This window comes from Cucumis melo, chromosome 4 (genome assembly GCF_025177605.1).
Source record: "Cucumis melo cultivar AY chromosome 4, USDA_Cmelo_AY_1.0, whole genome shotgun sequence".
Lineage (NCBI taxonomy): Eukaryota > Viridiplantae > Streptophyta > Magnoliopsida > Cucurbitales > Cucurbitaceae > Cucumis > Cucumis melo.
The window spans coordinates 15131632-15153399 of record NC_066860.1 but is presented as its reverse complement, the minus strand read 5'-3'; the positions used below and the strand labels follow the sequence as shown (position 1 = coordinate 15153399).

At 33.9% G+C, this 21768-nt stretch overlaps 2 protein-coding genes across 2 annotated transcripts; one reads left to right on the top strand and one right to left on the bottom strand.

The window, feature by feature from the left end:
- Positions 1-2030: 2030 nt before the first annotated feature.
- Positions 2031-14700, bottom strand: LOC103490083 (beta-galactosidase 15-like). The gene is made up of 2 exons (XM_051083370.1): positions 13176-14700; positions 2031-2617 (listed from the first exon to the last, which is right to left on the bottom strand). Exons 1-2 carry the CDS (start codon positions 14698-14700, stop codon positions 2031-2033), a joined length of 2112 nt encoding a protein of 703 aa, XP_050939327.1.
- Positions 14701-20244: 5544 nt separating this feature from the next.
- On the top strand, positions 20245-21414 carry LOC127148934 (uncharacterized mitochondrial protein AtMg00810-like). Its single transcript, XM_051083369.1, has 4 exons — positions 20245-20364; positions 20662-20749; positions 20851-21288; positions 21344-21414. Exons 1-4 carry the CDS (start codon positions 20245-20247, stop codon positions 21412-21414), a joined length of 717 nt encoding a protein of 238 aa, XP_050939326.1.
- The last annotated feature ends 354 nt before the right edge of the window (positions 21415-21768 follow it).

The window sequence follows — 21768 nt, the reverse complement described above, 5'->3', positions numbered from 1 at the left end:
GATGCCCTCTTAAAACATGTATTTCCATATTTTTGGCTTTTTTATTTTACACTTTCGTCCTTTTTATTGTTTATTTTACATATATATATTGATCTTCGTTTTGCATGATATAATTAAAACGAGTAGTTAACAAGATATTCAAATTTAAATTTGAATGAATATTTACTTTTAAAAAATCATAAATTATGAAATATTATTTTGTTGAGAAAAATAACATACAAAAATAATAGAAAATGTATTGATTAAAAAAAATCAAATTGATAAACAAAAAGAAAAATATTATTACATATTGTTTATTTTTTAGTTTTGATCCGTCTTTGTGTTTTAAAATTAGTCATTTTGGTCCTTGAAATTTAAAGAATGTGTAGGTTTAAATTAAATGGGTGTTTGCAAAAATAGCAAAAAAAAAAAATTATGAATAGTAGGGAACATATCGCTATATATTTTCTAAATTCCACAAATTTAAAAACGAATAGCTCTCTGATAGTTTTTTTGATAATAATTGGATATATATAATTACTTGTCATATTATTTTATTTACAATGCGCAAAAAAGATGTGTTTTAGGTTTTCATTCTTTTTGTTATGCAATTTTCCTAAATTAAATGTCCCCTCTTCAAAAAAAAATCATTAAGTATAGTATTTTTAAAATCATTAAGTATAATATAAAAGATTATAAGTGTTGATACGACCGAATGACATAAAAAAAAAAGAATTTATCTTTCTATCTTTTTATTTCGCATCTCCCTCTACTTCTCTCGCCTTTTCTTCATTATTTCTCTCCTCAATCTCCATCAGAGATTTTTTAAAAAAAAAAATCAAAACAATCTCATTGAAATGTTGATTGGTTTTTGAGTTGAAAGAAAAACGAAATTATCATAACTGAATGTGACCAACGCTAAATCGTGCTGGATGGCAACGAAAAAACGAACACAAGCTACACAACTTCAAAGATGGGGTTTCAGGAGAAAGAAACTGTGATTCACTAACACAAAAAGAGCTCAGAAAGTGAAAACAAAATTGTGAAGAGAGTCAATATGAAGAAAGAGTAAACACGGATCGGACCAGGGCCACATAAAAACTATAAATGGTTTTAAATTTCATTGAGATTGTTCTAAAAAAGAATATATATACATAAATGGAGGTAGAGAGGTAGAGAGGGAGAGAGAAAGGATGAAGAAGAAGAGAGAAATAGGGAGGAGAGAGAGACAATAGAAAGATTAAAAAAGTGTCTTCTTTTTCCGTCATTTTGACATATGAACGCTCGTAAATTTTTATACTAAATTTAATAATTTTTAAACCTCACCAAAAATATATTTTCTTTCAAACAAATATGTTATAAAAGTTTGAATTATACCAAATTAATTATAAAGTAATAAAGTTTAAATTATAATTTAGTTTCTAAACTTGGTCTCTCGTTTGATTTTGGTTTTTCTAAACTTTTAAAAACGTATGTTTTACTCTTGAACTTAAAAAGAAATGCTTACTTTGATATTTGCCGTTAGGATCATGTTAACTCTTTAACAAAATAATGAAATATGATTTCTATATTTGGATGATTAAACTTTAGATTCATCGTAACATTAATTAAAACTATTTGTTTCTTCTTCTTTTTTTAAAAAACTTAAACATGAAGTAGAATAAAAAAAATAACATAAAGTTGACACATTGGTATTAACGTCTACGATCAGATAAAATAAACTAAATAAATAAATGCAACATATGTGCAAATAAACTCTATGAAATCATACCTAAATATTTTTATAATGAATTATAAACTACCATTTCTCTTTGACATTGACTAAAGTTTTAGTATTATATTTTGTATTTCTAAACTTTGTCAAATTATATTGAATCCCTAGATTTTTTAATTCATTATTTAATATAAAATCTTGAAACTAATGAAACAGATTAATATATATGATTTCAAAAGATAATCTTTAGAATTAAGATTCAATGAAATAATTATAAAATATTTTTTATTTACAAAAAAATTTTACCTAAAAATTCATATGTATACATTAAAATAACTCAATCATGTGAACAAAGTGCTTGAACGGTCAATTTTGCAGATGGGCCTACAACATTGCTCATTTCGAATAAATTTGGAGATACATCAATGGAACAATTTTCCATACCAATACAGGCCTTTTCCACCATTATAGTAGTATTCTTTGTCACATCCCACAACCCTGGCTGAAATGAACCACATTTTCCTTCTGGATGTCCATAACTAGCAAATTGGATTTGGGAGATGATATGTCCTCCTTGGCAGGAGAGCTCTAAGGTGCTTCCTTCATCAGCATTTCCACATATAGTTCCAATAGTGATGGTTTGAACAGACACCCTTTGAGGATTTCCTCCAATTTCTTCAAATAAAATTAATGTGTTCATGTCATCAGACATAAACGATCTTGGAATGTGATACCATCTTTGAGAAGAATTTCCACAATTTTTAACACATTTGCTAGGGTCATATGCACCTTTGTAGTCACAAGTTGCACTGCAGCTATCGTTACTAGCAATGAAAGAAGGCCAAAATCGGCCTATGCTTCGTCCATTTACCCAAGCTTGACCTTTTCCCATCCCTTGCATGTCCAATACTACTGGGTCAGTCCCTGAAGGGGTTTTAAAGGTAGCTTTAAACCATGTCATTCTTCTTCTAATAGATTTTTTATTTAGCTGGTTCCATTTCGTTCTATTTGAGAACATTGGGTTGTAAAGTTGTTTTCTTTCTCCATTTAATCCAACCTTATAAGTGAAGGGATGAAAACCCTTTACAGCGGAAAATATACAGAAACTCAATTTTAATTAGAACCTTAAAAATACCAATACATTGGCAAAAAATATTGATTAAACATGCTTTAAAAAAATTACAGAGAATAAAACTTACGCTCGTTGACGACTCTGAATCTGCAATCACCAAATTTTTGGGCACCACCACTTGAAAACCTTCCTATTCTCTGATTGAGATGGTTTGTGGGAACCAAAATTGGAATAAGGGAATGGAGAGATTTTTTTTTTTTTTAGAGAGAATGGATAGACTTCTTCGCAGAACTCTCTCCCGTTTGAGAGAAAAAAAAGTTACGCAAAAAAATTCCCTCTTCTTCAGTCGGAAGAAGAGGGAAGTTAGAGAGAATAATTGGGAACGTGGGAAAACCACCCACGTTCCTTATTAATTTAATAAATTAATATTTAATTAATATTAATTAATTAATTAATTATATTAATTATATTAATTAAATAAATAATTAAATAATTAAATCATATTTAATTAATATTTCATTTAAATCATATTTAAATGAATATCTCTCACATAACCTATAGTTTTAATTTAATTAATTTAATTAAATCAAATTTAATTAAATCAAATTAAACAAAAACTATTAATTAATTCTCCAATTAATTAATTTCTAAATTAAATATCTTATATTTAATTTAATTCATAATTTGAATCATATTCAAATATAAATTTCTCTCATAACTTATAGTTTTAATATGTATCATATACACATTAAATTTTAACTTATAGTTTTAATATGAATCTAATTCACATTAAACTGATATTTGAACTTATTCAAATATTTTATTCTCTCATAATTTAATTTTGAATCATATCCAAAATTAAATTTATATAATAAAGTCTAATTAAAATATAAACTTTATATTATAATGTATCAATATACATTATATTAATTCCCAAAGTAAATTTGAACATTTCAAATTACAACCAATATAAATAAATCTCATTACTCTTTATGAGCTAGGAAGGGGACCTAATGGACCTACAGATCAGAAGCTACAACGATATGAGATTAATTGGCTAAACTCATTAACCACATTAATCAATATTCGTTAACTGTGCGTACACTCCACTAAAGACTCACAGCTGAACTCTTCTCACTATAGATATATTTCTGTGTCCACGGATATAGACCAATACCAGTAAGTTAGTCCTTCACAAGTGTTCGTAACTCCAGCTGGGTCAAATTACCGTTTTACCCCTGGGTTACCTCTAGTCCTTAAATACCAGTGCTCCTCTAATGAACAACCTGTTTATGGTCCAACCACTAAACAGAAACCCCTCTCGTGCCATTGAGAGGGTAGGGCCCTTTGTTCAAGTCTCGGAGACACCATTTAAGGGAACACTTATCTACTTACCCTAAAGGTGGGAAGGAGTGAATTCCATCTTGTGTGATTATGTTCCCAGCTCTCCACTCGGTATTGTCCCCAAAATGATAAGAATATTGAGTCGGCAATCTGGCCACTCTCACTCGTATAAATCAAAGGACAATCCCTCGCAAACAGGAGTTCATAATACACTCAGGATTAAGACTAAGTTACCTAGGTCATCCTAATGAAATAGCAATCCAACTAGTTAACGGAGTTACATCTAGTGATTACTATTTCGTGGTCCAGTCTTATGCAAACTCATTGCATAGGATACCCACACTCGCATGTCACATACATGAACGCATTTGATCAATGTGTCTGTATCAAATACAAAGTGAGCCGTATCCATAGTGTTAACAGGATAAGGTACCCAACCTTAACCCTATACTATAGACTCTTTAAGCTGATCTTGAACATTAATCCCTGTATGTCTCTACATACTGTTCAAGACTCATCAAACAGCTTAGGATGTTAGTTTATTGGATTTGGGTTATTAAGACAAAACTAATAAAATAATCAATAACACTTATTGAAATTAAATAATAAAATACTTTATTAATGACGGTCAATTGATTATATTTACTATCTACGAGTTTTAGGACATAAAATCCAACAAACTCCCACTTGGACTAAAACTCTAGTCCTTATGGGATGTACATAATAGAGTAATCCTCAAACATTGGAAATGGTAAAATGTACAAGTATATTACATAAAACGTATATATACAAATACAATAAACTAGGGCATCATCATACCCATTACACATCTCCCACTTGCCCTAGGTTACCTAATGTACATATCTCGTAGACCTAGACTTTCTAGATGACCCTCGAACACTTTAGCCGTGAGAGTCTTCGTCAATGGATCAGCAATGTTGTGCTCCGAAGCGATCTTGGTGACGATCACATCCCCTCGTTGCACAATCTCCCGTATCAGATGATACTTCCTCTCTATGTGTTTCCCTCGTTTATGGCTGCGAGGTTCTTTAGAATTGGCTACTGCCCCACTGTTATCACAATATAGAGTGATGGGCAAGTTCATATTTGGAACAACTTCCAAATCATGTAGGAACTTCCTAAGCCAAACTGCTTCTTTTGCTGCTTCACAAGCAGCGACGTATTCAGCCTCCATTGTAGAGTCTGCAATACATCCTTGCTTGATGCTACGCCATACTACAGCTCCCCCATTTAGGGTGAACACTGATCCCGATGTGGATTTCCTAGAATCCTTATCGGTTTGGAAATCAGAATCAGTGTATCCTGTAAGGATCAAATCCTTAGCTCCATACACAAGCATGTAGTCTCTCGTTCTCCTAAGATACTTGAGAACAATTTTAACCGCCGTCTAATGGTCTAACCCTGGGTTGGACTGATACCTACTGACTATTCCCACTGCATAACAAATGTCTGGCCTAGTGCAGAGCATAGCATACATTAAGCTGCCCACAGCTGAGGCATAGGGAATACGTCTCATATCCTCAACTTCTTGAGGTGTCTTAGGACTCTGTTCCTTAGACAAGTGAACTCCATGCCTGAAAGGTAATAAACCCTTCTTAGAGTTCTGCATCGAATATCGAACCAACAATTTGTCGATATAGGTTGCTTGAGACAGTGCTAGCGTTTTGTTCTTACGATCCCTTATGATTTGGATCCCAAGAACATATTGTGCCTCTCCTAAATCTTTCATTTGGAATTGTGCTGCTAGCCAAGCTTTAACGTCAGTAAGGTAACCCACATCATTCCCAATGAGGAGGATATCGTCCACATAAAGTACTAAGAAAGCTACTTTTCCTTTGTTGATTTTCTTATATACACAAGGTTCATCAACATTCTGGTCAAAACCATAGGATTTGATTGCAGTATCAAACCTAATGTTCCAAGATCTTGATGCTTGTTTCAACCCATAAATGGATCGATTCAGCTTGCAAACTTTTTGCTCTTGACCTTGGGTTATGAACCCCTCGGGCTGAGACATAAAGATACTCTCTTCAAGATTGCCATTCAGAAAAGCAGTCTTGACATCCATTTGCCATATTTCATAATCATAAAATGTGGCGATGGACAAGAGAATCCTTATAGACTTTAACATAGCAACAGGAGAGAAAGTTTCCTCATAGTCAACCCCTTCCCTTTGGGTATACCCTTTTGCCACAAGTCTAGCTTTAAAGGTCTGTACCTTCCCAGCTGAATCTCTCTTTCTCTTATAGATCCATTTGCACCCTATAGGTTTTACCCCTTCAGGTAGATCTACAAGCTCCCACACTGAATTGAAGTACATAGACTCCATTTCAAGGTCCATGGCTTTGACCCATTGGTCCTTATCTACATCATTCATTGCCTGTTTATAGGACAATGGATCCTCAACACCATCATCTGGTATGACAACTTGAGTTTCAGTTAAACCCAAATAGCGGTTAGGTTGTGATACAACCCTCCCACTGCGTCGAGGCATTCTCAACGATTGAGAAGGATGAGATTGACCTGATGTGGTGGTTTCATCAACCCTTGATGAGGGACCAACTTCATCAACAACCCTTGTTGATTCATCAGTAGCTTCACTTAATACTAATTTGCTTCGTGGTTTATGATTTCTCATGTGGTCTTCTTCCAAGAAAGTAGCATTTGTCGATACAAACACTCTATTTTCTTGTGGATCAAAGAATAGACCACCTCTCGTCTCTTTAGGGTAACCAACAAATTGGCATAACCTTGAACGAGGTTCCAACTTCTTGGGATTTGTCACTAATACGTGTGCTGGACAACCCCAAATTCTGAAATGACTTAAACTAGGTTTACGTCCTCTCCATAGCTCGAAAGGTGTTTCAGAAACACTCTTCGAGGGAACATTGTTCAAGATATGAACTGCAGTCTCTACTGCATACCCCCAAAACGAGCTAGGCAATTGAGCGTAACTCATCATTGAACGAACCATGTCTAACAAGGTTCTATTTCTCCTCTCTGATACACCATTTTGTTGAGGTGTACCAGGTGCTGAGAGTTGGGATTGGATTCCATGTTCTATCATATAGTCCTGAAATCTCAAATCCATGTACTCTCCACCTCGATCAGATCGAAGTATTTTAATCTTTTTACTTAATAGATTTTCAACTTCAGTCTTATACTCCTTGAACTTTTCAAGAGCTTCAGACTTATGCTCCATTAAGTATAAATAACCATACCTAGAATAATCATCTATAAAAGAGATGAAGTATTCAAAACCCCCTCTAGCTTTTACATTCATCGGACCACAGAGGTCTGAATGTATAAGTTCTAAAGGCTCTTTGGCTCTATAACCTTTTCCAGTAAAAGGTCTCTTTGTCATTTTACCTTCAAGACAAGATTCACATGGAGGTAATGAAACATCTTTTAACTTGTTTAGAAGTCCATTCTTTACCAATCTCCCGATCCGATCGAGATTTATGTGACCTAATCTTAAATGCCAAAGATAGGTATTGTTATTTGGAGAAATTCTTTGCCTTTTATTTTGAGTATTAGCAGTTCTAAACATCTCATGATTTAAAACTGCTTTTGCTTCATTAGGTCTTAATACATACAAGTTGTTTTCAAGCTTAGCTGAACAAATATGTACACCATTCTTATAAATGAACGCTTCATTCATAGAAAAATTAATTGAGTACATATGTTCAATAAGACAAGAAACGGAAACTAAGTTCCTTTTAATTTTAGGAACTATGTACAAGTTTTCCAAAAACATGAATTTATTTCCGAAAAACAACTTAGCATCTCCCACTGCACGAGCTGAAATGACATCTCCCGTTCCAACCTTGAGTGTCATCTCACTGTCCTCAAGCTGCTTGAAGGAACTAGTTTCTTGTAAAGAAGAACAAACATGGTTAGTGGCCCCTGAATCAAGTATCCAGGCATTTTGGTCATTTTCCACTAAACATGTTTCCAAGACAAGTAAATCATATTTACCTTCCTTTTCTTTCTTCTTAACAAGGTACTTAGGGCAATTTGTTTTCCAATGCTCATCAACATTGCAGTGAAAACATTTCCTCTTGATGGCTACCTTAGCCTTCCCTTTGTCCTCAACAGCAATAGTAGGACCTTTCCCTTTCCCTTCTTTCCTCTTTTGAATTTTCTCAGATCCAGAAGGTGAAGGTACAAACCTCCTCTTAGAATGGGCAACATTTACCTCTTGTTTGATCTGAATGGACGGTTGTCCAAACATCTCTCTAAGAGAGTCCATGATCTGACGTGCAGTGACCATGATCTCATGTTTCTTGCTTAGTATGTCAGACATACTAGCCAAGATGTGGAGGCGAGCCTTGTCATTGGCCTTTGTCCAACGGTCATATGCATCCCTAACACTTTGGGATGCATGTTTAGTGGGGAAAGGAGGACATTCCTCCATTAAGACGAAGCTTAGATCAACGATAACTAAAATCATATTCAGTTTCGATTTCCACGTCGCATAATTTTCACCGGTTAATTGATCTTTTTTAAGCAATGCAATAATTGAGGAAGACATGCTGAAATAGCAAACAATTGACCATATTAGTTATCTTTGTCTTAACCCATTACATAAAACAATCCAATCAATTCAGCAAAAACAAACAATCAAAGAACCCTAATAAAACTAATGATTTAGTTTTTGCAACGATACTTCAGAAGTTTAGAACAAAAATCACCGAAGGGTGATCAATTACTCTTCTTCTGAATTGAGACAATCTCAACTAATTACTAATACCAGAATAACTCTTATTCCTATAGTTCTTAGCTATCGTTGTTCGGTCAAGGATTCATTAACTAACTTAATTCATCCCGTAAGTGTGACCCTACCATTTTCAGATCCCAGAGGTACGCTTCAACAGGCTACCGTTTAGGAAAGACAACTGTTGAAGATTAACCTAAGAAATCCTATCCATTTCTGGAGTTTGCGATGTTCCGACTTATATGATCAAGCCCTCCGAAGGGATGGTCGCTCCAGGACGACACGCAGGCGGATCATAGAAATCTCACGGTGCAACCTAATGGAGGAGACCGTAGGATACGTTGACACGCGTCCTTCTCCCACTTACTATGAACATTTCCCCTATTCACCTTGTTATTGACCCATACAAACACTTTCCGAAAGGAGGCCGCGCCCAGGGCGACACGAAGCCGAGTATGGATCTCACGTGTGAACTCTTAGGGACGTGAAAGCAAAAATAAAAATTGATATATCATATATACCATTTTTCTCCCACTAAAATGTTCTATTAATTTAGGTTTAGTTGCACTTAGCTAAATTCCGGCTAAATGAATCTAACTAAGTCTATTCTTATTATAACACTTATAATAAAACTTTACACTAAAGTTTCTAGGTGTATTAAACCATTTACCTAGTGACATCTTATGCTAATAGGAATAAGGTTAATTCAACGCCGGTTCCGGGTCAGTTCCCAGGTAGGAGGTGTTCCGTAAACCGTCAACTTAAGTACCCCCAGCCTTTAGACAGAACTTTACCGGTGGAGTTCCCTTATAACCTTAAATCCTATTTGTCCTATTTAGTTTCATTAAACTAAAAATAAGACTTAATTCTAATCCTATTAGAATTAATGTGATCTTAGGTCTATTTAATTTTAAACAATTTAAAATTAAACCAAATTAATCCTAAGATCCTACGTTTGCATGCAACTCTTTATTATAGGTTGACGGTTTCTAATAATCAAATTTTATAACTATTATAAAATTAGTTAATTAGCCCTATAATCATACATACTATGGTTTAAATAATTAAAATCAAATTATAATTAAATAAAACCATATTACATGCATACATTATATTAATATAACAATTATATTAAACTATGGATGTAATATGCACAATGCAAATTAATTTTCATCTTTTATTAATATAACAATTATATTAAAAAAAAATATGAAAAACAATCAAGCATACACAATACATTAATTTAAATATAACAAATTATATTTAACTAAGTAATGTCATGCATCATGCTTATTCAATTTCATATATTTAAAATATCAACATATTTTAAATTACTCATGAAATTCATAATCATGCATTAAAACCATACATTATAACATTTATAATATATAAAAATGCATGAACATGCTTAACCTAAGGTGGGATTCATCTAAATGACATCCATAAAGCATTAAATAACAATTGAACCTGTAAAATTGGCCTCTAGGATAAAATAAAGCAATAATTACAATAATAAAGCCTTAAAAAATCCTAAAAGTGCTTTCAAAGCTCCAAAACCGGCCTCAAAACCTTCAAAAAACTTCAAACCGGCTAAAAAATGCTTGAACCGGCCTAAAATAGGAAGAACCGGCCCAAAACCCCTTGAACCGGCACCATATGAAAAAATCGGAGTCGAACCGAGCCGACCGCGCCGAGCCGTCCGTACAGCCGAGTGAACCGAGCCGTCCGTACATCCCGAGCCGAGCCGTCCGTACACCCCGAGCCGAGCCGTCCGTACACCCGAGCCGTCCGTACAAGTGCCGCCGAGCCGAGCCGCGGGAGCCGTCCGTACATCCAGTGACGTCACGATGACGTCATCCCTTCTTCAACCTCCAGCCGCGGATTTTTTTTTTTTTTTTTTTTTTTTTTTTTTTTTTTTTTTTTTTCGGTTTCCGTACAGAATCGAAAAACTCTCGTTGATGGCCTTCCGGGTGTCCGTTTTGGGCAAATTTGGTGTCAAAAAACTCAGAAAAACACCCCGAATCCAAAAATTGGACTCTAAATTACAGATTTACAAATTAAAATGCCCAAAAACGCAGGGGCCTTTACATTTTGATCTTATCAAAACAGTAAATCTATGGCCAAAATTACAGAAACATTCAATTGCAAAAACCACATTCATAATGCAGAGATCCCACCTAACCAATGCAAATTTTTAAAATTCTCAATTAAAACTGAGATGGCTCTGATACCAATTGAAGGGATGAAAACCCTTTACAGCGGAAAATATACAGAAACTCAATTTTAATTAGAACCTTAAAAATACCAATACATTGGCAAAAAATATTGATTAAACATGCTTTAAAAAAATTACAGAGAATAAAACTTACGCTCGTTGACGACTCTGAATCTGCAATCACCAAATTTTTGGGCACCACCACTTGAAAACCTTCCTATTCTCTGATTGAGATGGTTTGTGGGAACCAAAATTGGAATAAGGGAATGGAGAGATTTTTTTTTTTTTAGAGAGAATGGATAGACTTCTTCGCAGAACTCTCTCCCGTTTGAGAGAAAAAAAAGTTACGCAAAAAAATTCCCTCTTCTTCAGTCGGAAGAAGAGGGAAGTTAGAGAGAATAATTGGGAACGTGGGAAAACCACCCACGTTCCTTATTAATTTAATAAATTAATATTTAATTAATATTAATTAATTAATTAATTATATTAATTATATTAATTAAATAAATAATTAAATAATTAAATCATATTTAATTAATATTTCATTTAAATCATATTTAAATGAATATCTCTCACATAACCTATAGTTTTAATTTAATTAATTTAATTAAATCAAATTTAATTAAATCAAATTAAACAAAAACTATTAATTAATTCTCCAATTAATTAATTTCTAAATTAAATATCTTATATTTAATTTAATTCATAATTTGAATCATATTCAAATATAAATTTCTCTCATAACTTATAGTTTTAATATGTATCATATACACATTAAATTTTAACTTATAGTTTTAATATGAATCTAATTCACATTAAACTGATATTTGAACTTATTCAAATATTTTATTCTCTCATAATTTAATTTTGAATCATATCCAAAATTAAATTTATATAATAAAGTCTAATTAAAATATAAACTTTATATTATAATGTATCAATATACATTATATTAATTCCCAAAGTAAATTTGAACATTTCAAATTACAACCAATATAAATAAATCTCATTACTCTTTATGAGCTAGGAAGGGGACCTAATGGACCTACAGATCAGAAGCTACAACGATATGAGATTAATTGGCTAAACTCATTAACCACATTAATCAATATTCGTTAACTGTGCGTACACTCCACTAAAGACTCACAGCTGAACTCTTCTCACTATAGATATATTTCTGTGTCCACGGATATAGACCAATACCAGTAAGTTAGTCCTTCACAAGTGTTCGTAACTCCAGCTGGGTCAAATTACCGTTTTACCCCTGGGTTACCTCTAGTCCTTAAATACCAGTGCTCCTCTAATGAACAACCTGTTTATGGTCCAACCACTAAACAGAAACCCCTCTCGTGCCATTGAGAGGGTAGGGCCCTTTGTTCAAGTCTCGGAGACACCATTTAAGGGAACACTTATCTACTTACCCTAAAGGTGGGAAGGAGTGAATTCCATCTTGTGTGATTATGTTCCCAGCTCTCCACTCGGTATTGTCCCCAAAATGATAAGAATATTGAGTCGGCAATCTGGCCACTCTCACTCGTATAAATCAAAGGACAATCCCTCGCAAACAGGAGTTCATAATACACTCAGGATTAAGACTAAGTTACCTAGGTCATCCTAATGAAATAGCAATCCAACTAGTTAACGGAGTTACATCTAGTGATTACTATTTCGTGGTCCAGTCTTATGCAAACTCATTGCATAGGATACCCACACTCGCATGTCACATACATGAACGCATTTGATCAATGTGTCTGTATCAAATACAAAGTGAGCCGTATCCATAGTGTTAACAGGATAAGGTACCCAACCTTAACCCTATACTATAGACTCTTTAAGCTGATCTTGAACATTAATCCCTGTATGTCTCTACATACTGTTCAAGACTCATCAAACAGCTTAGGATGTTAGTTTATTGGATTTGGGTTATTAAGACAAAACTAATAAAATAATCAATAACACTTATTGAAATTAAATAATAAAATACTTTATTAATGACGGTCAATTGATTATATTTACTATCTACGAGTTTTAGGACATAAAATCCAACAATAAGACCATAAATTCGATGACAAATCAGTTGTAACATTTCCATCTCCAATTAAATAAATAGGACCTCCATCAATTCCTGTTGGCACTGTGTCATAAAATGCATCGTAATTCTTTAGTCCAACTGTGGCACTCAAAAGGGTTATAGTATTGTTTCCTAATTTCAATTGAATAGGTTTCTCAAACACAAAACTTTGTCCATTGCTCCCCCATTGTGACCCAATATACCTTCTATTTATGAAAGCATGAAGCACATGACCTTTTGTATTCACTTGGAGAGTCACATTTTGAAGTGAAGATGTTGCATTGGTGTTAACATTTGTCATATACCACAAGTAGTCGCTGGAATCAATAGTAGTCCCTTTTTGTTCCAAAAGAAGGTTTGCCTTAATTGTGCCATATCCTTGTAGAGTGTCTCTCATGGGCTCTGAAGCCCAAGTCCAGGAGAGTTTTGCATTTTCCTTCTCATTTTGCTCCTTAAAAAATATAGATGTTTGAGAAGTAACCTTTGCAGTGTTGAAAACCTCCTTGTTGCAACCATCAAGAATGCTCACAGACCAAGCTGGTAGAAAATATTTTCTATCTGCCAACAAATCTATAATAGCATCATTGTTTTCATCTACATTACTCAAAAAGCAGAACATCTCTCCTGTTTCTAAGTTAGAGAATTTTGTTAATGTTATAGAGCTACTAAAGTTTTGGTTCGAGCGGGTGCTATTAGTGAGAATCTTTTCTCCCAATTTGATTGATGCATGAAGTTGTTTGAGATGTCCCCATTTCGGTTGATTCAAATTTCCATATTCATCAAGTGGGGCATCATAATCATAAGACGTAGTGATAAATGGACCTCCCGATGTTCTTCCAAAATTGGTGCCTCCATGATACATGTAATAATTGTTAAATATGCCACCAGATTGAAAAAATCTTGCTACCGAAAATGCCACATCTTCTGCAGTTCTATGAGGGTCTTTGTCGCCCCATTTCTTAAACCATCCCACCCAATTTTCAGTAAACATTTTTGGGCTGTTAGGATTATTAGGAGTAAAATTATCACAGTAGAATCCATTGCATGTGTTGATGATAGGTTGTGGGGCATCGCTCTGTTGGCACATGATCCATGGAATGTCGATATTTAGAGACTCAGCCATTTGAGCACACCAATTGATGTATGTTTTTCCTGCTTCTCCATATGGTGTCATCACATTTCCATACTCATTCTCAATTTGAGCTAATATTATTGGTCCTCCTTGTGATGCAAAGAGGTTGGCTTGTTTACACATATTAACTATCTTTGTTGTGAAAGTTTGCATTTCATTCTTGTAGACTTGATTATTTGTACGTAGTTGGATTCCAGGCATATTGTGCAACCACAATGGAAAGCCTCCATAGTTCCATTCAGCACACACATAAGGACCAATTCTCATAACTACATAAAGTCCAGCCTCTTGGATAAGTTGAAAAAATTTGATAAAATTTAGATGCCCAGAGAAATCGTATTTTCGTCGATGAGGCTCATGCCGGTCCCAAAATATGTATGTCTCAATTGCATCAAGTCCACCATCTTTAGCTTTTTGAATAAGATCAGGCCACATCTCTTCTGTACTGCGCGGATAATGAATTGAACCTGAGAAGATAATGCGACGTTCACCATTGATAATTATGGCATTTGAATCATAGGAGACATTATCTCCTATACAACAAGACAAGCATGCTAAAGTTACAACAAGGTGAAGAACAAGCCATTGAAACAGCTTAAACATCTTTAAATCCAAATTGTGTTTGTTTAGTTTATTTCATTTGTCCCAAGTCAGTGTTTTTTATATAGAAAACCTTGACGATATGGTGAGAGTTATTTACAATCTATATTTGCAAATAGGTTTGTTGATGTCAATTTTAAAATATAAAAAACATATATGAATGAATTTTCCCTGGCAAAAGTTTGTGCTGATCATAATGATCAGTTTATGGTTTTTCTAAACATAGAAAAACTATATGTAAGTGATTTTTTACTGGCAAACCTTATTACATACCTAACTAACAAGAAAATAAATTGTGATCAGCATGGATTTTATATTTATCTAAAATTTCAAAACATCCTTAATGTTTGACTTCTCAAGATGAATGTGCACCGATCATAGTTAGTTATTTAAAAGTCGTTATTAGGAGACATTGAGTTGAATTGTGTAGGGAGTTTGTGCTTGACGTATGCGAAGTTAAGTAAATAAGTTGAGGTATCTAGTCATAGGTTTTTTTTTTTTTTACTTTTTGTAACTAAAGAAGTATTATTTTATCGAGGTTATTTTTGTCTAACTCTTCAACTTTACGCATATTTTGTTAATCAATTGAGATAACTTAAAACCTTTACATATATTTTACATTTTTTTTATATGAAATCATTGTACTTGTAGTAGATAAATTATATTCTTAGGATGTGTTTAAATTACATTATCAAGTGTTTAATTCAAAAAATAAGTTATTTTTTTTAAAAAAAATTAGAGTATGAAAATTAGAGTATTCAGAAACTACTCATAATAGTTTTTAAAATGTATTTTAACCAATTTTCACAATAATGAGTTTACTTCTTCAAAAACTTTTCTTTTTCTTAAGCCAATCCCAACTAGCTCTTAATTATTTCGTACAAACAACCAAATTACGATATACTCTTTCACATGAGTGGAATACATGAATGTAATATGCACACAAAAGAATTGGGCCATGAAGAAGTTTGATCGACTTTTTATGGCATCTTTATGTCATAGGTTTTGATTTAATTTACTATGCATGCAAAGACTAGAAAACGTAAAATTTGTCTGAAATTACAGTTAAAAAACAAGAAAAATGATCCACAAAATGCTTTATTAAATGAAACAATTTAGTCTACCCGAGATCCCTTAAACAATATTTTAAAATAAAATGAGGATAAAAGAAATAAATAAAAAATATAAAATATTTGACAAGTTCCAAGGCTAGCCCTTGTATTCTTTAAACAATCTATCAACAAAAAACCATGATGCAGAAGTTCATAACCATAATAGTTTCATAGGCTACTAAAACAACAGTAGTATATGTCAATCGCCTCATGTGCGACCTTGCCTTTGCCCGAGAAAAGAAAAGTGGAAAGAGTGAATATAGACGTCACCCAGATCCATTTGTGTCTCACAAACGCATTATTGCTTACAGATATCTAAATGTGGTGCTCATACATCAAGCAAGATGTAAGCTTAAAATTTGAGACACTACCGTGTATGCAGTGTCATCAACCAAATATTGCCTTCACTCATTTCCTTTCACTCACCTTCCGTTGCTGCCTCACTCATCGATCATCACTTCCTTCTTTTGCGGGTCAATTAGATAATTAATGTTGTTTGGAGAAATATTAGAGAATTAAGGTTGTCTTGTTGGATTTATTGTAATGCGTCTCTTCGAAAATCATCAATTTTTTTAATATTTTAATCTTCTACTGTCGCCGTGGAAGATTTTTTCTTTCTTTTCTTATGTTTAGTGTATGACATATTTTATATATATATACATACATACATACACACACATATATATAAAAGTTGTTAAAAAAAACAAAAACAAAACAAGGAAGAGGAAACAAGAACTATATTTATCAAATGAAATTATCTTTCCATCACTGGTCGAAGATAAGAAGCATTGGGAGTAGAGGAGGAAAAACATAAAAGATATAGGACACAGTTAACCTTAAATTGAATCTTAAATTAAGTGTAGTAATCATCCACTACGATGGATCCATGAATTTTGTTGAGAAGGAGTTTTATAATATATTCGATAAAAATAATTTAGAAAAAAATGTAAAATGCAAGACTTGAATTAAGGTCTAAAGGGGGTTAGGTGACAGTTTTACCACTAGCCACTAATATTAGTATTATTTTATTTATGTATCAAGACCATAAAGTTGAAGAGGATTTTGATTTTATACTAAATTTGTCGGTGTTCATCTATATGCATCCTCTTCATCACTCATGCCAAAAGAGAATTGAATTACATACATACATATATATACACACACACAGATTTGTTTGGTGCCCAAAATACATGTATTAGGGGTGGGGAAGGTTACCCACCCATCCCCACCCTAAATTATATGCACTATTGTCTAGAAACAATAAGTGGAATTTTGTAGAGAAAAAAGGTTGACTAAATTTCTAAATTACCGATTTAATACGAAAGTTTAAGCTTGCGAGTGAGGACAAATTTAATCTAATAGTACTCACACTTTCTCTCATTTTCTGACTCGAAATATAAAAAAAAAGACCCAACAAGTGAACATAATTAATATTAAATGGAGAGGAAACAACAATGTTTAAACTTAAATACAATACATCTTAAATCAATATGCCTCAATACAATCTTAAATCACCAATTCAATTTAAAGAGTTAAGTTTATAGGTGAAAGCAATTTTAATATAATATCTAACAAAACTAAAATGCTTTGTTTTTCTTTAAAATAAAAAATAAAAAAATTATAATGAGTGTGTACGGAATGCCAGCCCGTGGACCTCCAAATAGTGGTGATGGGAACCGGAGATAGGAGATTGGTTTTGCGTAAACAAGAATGTAGAGTGTATCTCTGAAGTAGAATATATCATATCATTATGTGAAGATATCTTAAGGTCGATTTGTAGTCTCATTGACTTAGTCATGTTGATAGAATCCTCGAGTGCAAAAAAAAAAAAAAAAAAAAAAAGTGGAGGCCTTGAAAGATGCAACCATGATGGTATCATTCATATTTGAGCTTTCCGACAAGTGTTGAAAATTTCTAGAAAAAACAAAATGAAATTTAAACACTTTATAGATCAAAATGTTTAAAATAAAAATATGTTTGGATGCATTTTCTCAAATTGTTTTTATACGTCAGTCTAATTTGTTTGATTTGGTTATATGTTAAAAAGTGTTTCTATTATGTTAATTATTATATAATACAACTATTTAAATATTATGAACATGGATTATAATTGTCATTTTATATTTAAAAAGACAACCACGAGTTAAGTAATTTTAGTTTATAAATCAATTTAGAGTTGGTCATCGGAGTGTATCGATCGACATTGGGTGTGCCATAGGACACATGGTAGTTATCTAGAGTTGAATGGTAGGAGCTAGATAGTTGCTAGATTCCTAATCATTGGAAATGGTACTCAATATTGATTGTTGTTAACAGAATGGTCCCACATGTGTATTTCTGCATATTTTTTCTCTTAACAAGTTGGTTAAGATATTGGTTAAGATTCATTCTTAAAAAATGGCTTCAATTGGTTAGGATTTTTTTCCTATTTATTTCCCAAGGAAGTTGTAAGGTACTGGTGAATATCAAGGATAAATAACCAAGCACAGTAAGTTCTTCGAGTCTTCTGGGTGATTAATGAAGAAAACCGAATAGAAGAATATCTCTATTGAATTAAAGTTGAAGTTGAATGCATATTTGTTTAATGTTGTGATTAAGGGGGAGTTTCGTCATACCCTCTGTTTAGTTATGATCATTTTGTTACATCGTAATCAAGTTCTGTTGAAACAGTTCTAGAACAGTACAGCAAAAATAGTGTCAAAGTGTTGTTCTTTCAATCATAACTATGTATTCAACATTTATTGAATTTGTGATTAATACAATCTTCTATCCTGGGAAAACTGCCCACCAGATATAAATGTACATTCATCGAACTGGGTTACCAAATGTTATTGTGTTGCTTGTTCCTCTTCATGTTACTACAGCTTAGTACTCTTTACACAATTGTGGTTACAACTATTACATATCACTAAAATCGTTCATATTACATTTGGTATCAGAGCGGGTCATCATTCGGTCATCAATGGACAGAATTCGTGAAAGAAACTCAACCATTAGACCACCTCTTTTAGATGGAGGAAACTAATATGGTTATTGGAAGTCATGTATGGAAGCATTTCTTATGTCTCTGGACATGAGGTGTTGGAGAGCCATTATACCAAGGTGGGAGCATCCCACTGAAAAAGATGAAACCGAAAAAGTTACACGAAAGTCTGAGCTAAAGTGGACAAGTGAAGAAGATGATGTAGTCGTGGTTAACTCACGTGCACTGATTCAACGTCATTGATCTAAACATATTTAAGCTAATCAACACCTGCAATTCGGCTAAGGTCACATGGGATATCCTGAAGGTAGCCTTTGAAGGAACTTCAAAGGTGAAAATCTCACTATTGCAGATCTTGACATCTCATTTCGAAGCACTTCAAATGACTGAAGAAGAGACTATCGCTGAGTTCAATGTTTGAGTACTTGACATTACCAACGAATCAGATGCGCTAGGAGAAAAGATGTCTGATTCAAACTGGTACGGAAAGTCCTTAGATCTCTACCATCGAAGTTCAACTTGAAAGTGACTGCGATCGAAGAAGCTAATGACCTATCAAAAAATGAAGCTGGTTGAACTGTTCGGGTCATTAAGTACGTTCGAATTACACCTGGGAGACAGTGTAAGCAGGAGGAAACCTAGTCTGGCTCTAACCTCAGTAAAGGAAGAATCCACGTAGGAGTACAAAGTCTCGCTGAATGTAAAGTACTTTCACATTTTTGGTAGTACATGCTTTATTTTGAGTGACAGAGAGCATCATCGAAAGTGGGATTCAAAGTCTGATAGAGGAATATTTCTTGGGTACTCGACTAACAGTCGAGGCTATAGAGTCTATAATCGACGTATGAGGACAGATATGGAATCCGTCAATGTCATCATAGATGATCGCGAGAAAGTATCTAATGGAAGCATTGAAGAAGAAGATGGAGATATCTGGGCTCCCTACTCTCAGAAAACTAAAATTACGGGGTCTGAACTTTCTTCCCTAACCAACGATAAAGATAATTCATCATTTCACTCAAATGTTAACAGAATGGTCGTTTCTATCAAGCCTACATCAGTTGGTCACTTTGACGCCAGTGCAAGTGAAGCATCAGTGTCTGCCTGTCAGCAGGCTAATGAATACTTCGTTCAATTACCTGATACCACTGATACTGCTGGTTCATCAATGCAGAAGATGTTGCCTCCAACACATATAGCCAAAATCATCCCTCTAGCTCTATAATTGGTGATGTTCGCAGTGGTATTACCACTCGAAAGAAGGAGAGAAAAGATTGTGCAAACATGGTTGCCAATGTATGTTACACATCCACCATGAAACTCATGACTGTTGTTGCTGCTCTTACTGATGAGCACTGGATCTTAGCAATGCAGGAGGAACTACTGCAGTTTGAAAGAAATGAGGTATGGGATCTTGTGCCAAAACCCCCTCATGCAAACATAATTGAAACTAAATGGATTTTTAAGAACAAAACAGATGAACAAGGAAAAGTTATTTGAAACAAAGCCAGACTAGTTGTACGAGGGTATTCTCAAATTGAAGGTTTAGATTTTGGCGAGACGCTTGCGCCTGTAGCCAGATTAGAAGCCATTCGATTACTTCTGAGTTATGCTTGTTTGCGGAAGTTCAAATTTTTTCAAATGAACGTAAAAAGTGCCTTTTTGAATGGATATTTATCTGAGGAAGTGTATGTAGCTTAGTCAAAAGGTTTTGTTGATCTTGTGCATCGCGATCATGTATACAAGCTGCGTAAGGCACTGTATGGTCTCAAACAAGCCCTAGAGCCTGGTATGAGAGACTCTCCACATATCTGTTACGACAAGTGTACCGACGCGAAAGTAAAGATCAAACCATGTTCATATATCGACAAGGTACTGAATTTGTGATAGTGCAGATCTATGTTGAGGACATTATATTTGGTGGCACGTCCTCTGCGTATGTTAAACAATTTGTTAATCAGATGAAGGGAGAATTTGAAATGAGCATGGTTGGTGAACTGACATTCTTCATAGAATTTCAGATTAAACAAGACGAAACAGGGATTTTCTTTTCTCAAGAAAAATATGCAAAGAATCTCATCTCCAAGTTTAGAATGGATAAGGCCAAACCTAAACGAACACCAGCTGCTACTCATCTGAAATTGACAAAGGATGCCACTGGAGAACAAGTTGATTCAAGTCTATACAGAAGTATCATTGGTAGTTTACTCAACCTCACAGCCAGCAGACCAGATATAGCTTTTGCAGTAGGCATGTGTGCTCGTTATCAGGCTGACCCTCGAACGTCTCATCTTCAAAGTGCTAAACGCATACTGAAATATATAATAGGTACGTGTAATTTCGATCTTTGGTATACTTTTGATACAACTTGAGTTCTTGTAAGGTACTGTGATGCTGACTGGGTCGGATGTTCGGATGATCGGAAGAGCACATCTGAACGATGTTGTTTCTTAGGGAACAATATAGCTACTTGGTTCAGCAAGAAACAAAACAGTGTGTCCTTGTCAACTGCAGAAGCAGAATATATAGCAGCAGGGAGTAGTTGTTCGTAACTTCTATGGATGAAACAGATGATGGAAGAATATGGTATAACTCAATCCTCCATGGTTCTCTATTGTGATAATATAAGCGCCATAAGCATCTGCAAAAATCCAGTTCAATATAGTCGTACAAAGCACATCGACATCCGTCATCACTTTATTCGAAAATTAGTTGAAGTTAATATTATCAGTTTAGAACATGTTTGAAGTTCATCGCAACTTGCTGATATTTTTACCAAGCCATTGGATGTATCCACATTTGAAGGAT

Coding starts and splice junctions, on each gene's coding strand:
- LOC103490083 (XM_051083370.1), bottom strand. CDS start 14,700: ATGTGGCCTGATCTTATTCAAAAAGCTAAAGATGGTGGACTTGATGCA. Junction 2,618..13,175: donor GCCAACAGGAATTGATGGAG/GTCCTATTTATT, acceptor AAACCCCTTCAG/GGACTGACCCAGTAGTATTG.
- LOC127148934 (XM_051083369.1), top strand. CDS start 20,245: ATGGTTGCCAATGTATGTTACACATCCACCATGAAACTCATGACTGTT. Junction 20,365..20,661: donor TGCAGTTTGAAAGAAATGAG/GTATGGGATCTT, acceptor TATGTAGCTTAG/TCAAAAGGTTTTGTTGATCT. Junction 21,289..21,343: donor CATACTGAAATATATAATAG/GTACGTGTAATT, acceptor AGTTCTTGTAAG/GTACTGTGATGCTGACTGGG.